Genomic DNA, 881 nt, shown 5'->3' on the forward strand with positions numbered 1-881 from the left:
CATTCTTGGTGGAGGAATTTATTTTTGTCAGTTGGAGAACGTGGATGTCTTACAGGTGACAGTCAGGGGCTGCGGCAGAGCTCCGCCATGACACCTTCACAGCTCCCACATTTCTCCTCCTTACAAATTTTGTTTTCAATTCAAAACTCAAATTGTGTTGAAGTCCAACGAGGAGCCAATCTTCATCTCCACCTTCTGGAGAGCTGCTGGACCAGTGACATGGAGGCCCCCGGGGAGGTCCGGTGTTTGTTATTGGAGGTGGTCTAGGTGTGAAAGTCGGCACATTTCGGGGATTGATGTGGTTTGTGGTGTATTTTCCTGTTATGAAATCATCATGTGACGGCTCGCTGTGTCTCTTGGAGTCACCTCCGCTAACAGCCGCACTGGACTAAGGCAATGAGATTAAAGGTCTTGCCAGTGCCGGCTGGAGGTAGACACCCAGGACAAAGCCAAGGATGGGGGGGGGGGGTCACCATTTCCCTGATGAATACCTGCTGCTGCTGACATGACACAAACGTCTGGAATCCGGGGGCCACGCCAAAGCCCACTTGGTCTATAAGTGGTGGCTCGTCCTGACTGTGGATCTGGACCTTCACTCCGGCCTCCAGAGACGTCTCGTCTGGTCAGGATGGGACATAAAATGGAGAGGAAACAGATTGGCAATGAGCAGCATCAATCTTACCCACAATTCCATCCAGTCTGACCCCAAAACACCAATCAGAGTGACCCCAAAACTACAACTCCAGACATAGCCTCTCCGCAGCAAAGCATAATGGCTGCACGATGGCCATATTTCACTGCCATTCGATGAGCCAGCCAACCCGCAGAGAACTGATCTTAGTAGTAGGTAAGAACAGAGACTGAATCCAAATATCTAGATG

General features: G+C 50.6%; 1 protein-coding gene across 1 annotated transcript in view; it reads right to left on the minus strand.

Annotated features, from left to right (window-relative positions):
* LOC108804095 (acid-sensing ion channel 1-like) overlaps positions 1–619 on the minus strand; it is a gene marked incomplete at both ends in the record, with an annotated part of 5,812 nt that extends 5,193 nt beyond the window's left edge. The window contains one exon of the mRNA XM_018575857.1: positions 492–619. Coding sequence (XP_018431359.1) covers positions 492–619 — 128 coding nt within the window. The remainder of the gene's footprint in view (positions 1–491) is intronic.
* Positions 620–881: the final 262 nt, after the last annotated feature.

This window comes from Nanorana parkeri, unplaced genomic scaffold (assembly GCF_000935625.1).
Source record: "Nanorana parkeri isolate BGI_ZX_2015 unplaced genomic scaffold, ASM93562v1 scaffold5137, whole genome shotgun sequence".
In the NCBI taxonomy this organism is placed as follows: domain Eukaryota; kingdom Metazoa; phylum Chordata; class Amphibia; order Anura; family Dicroglossidae; genus Nanorana; species Nanorana parkeri.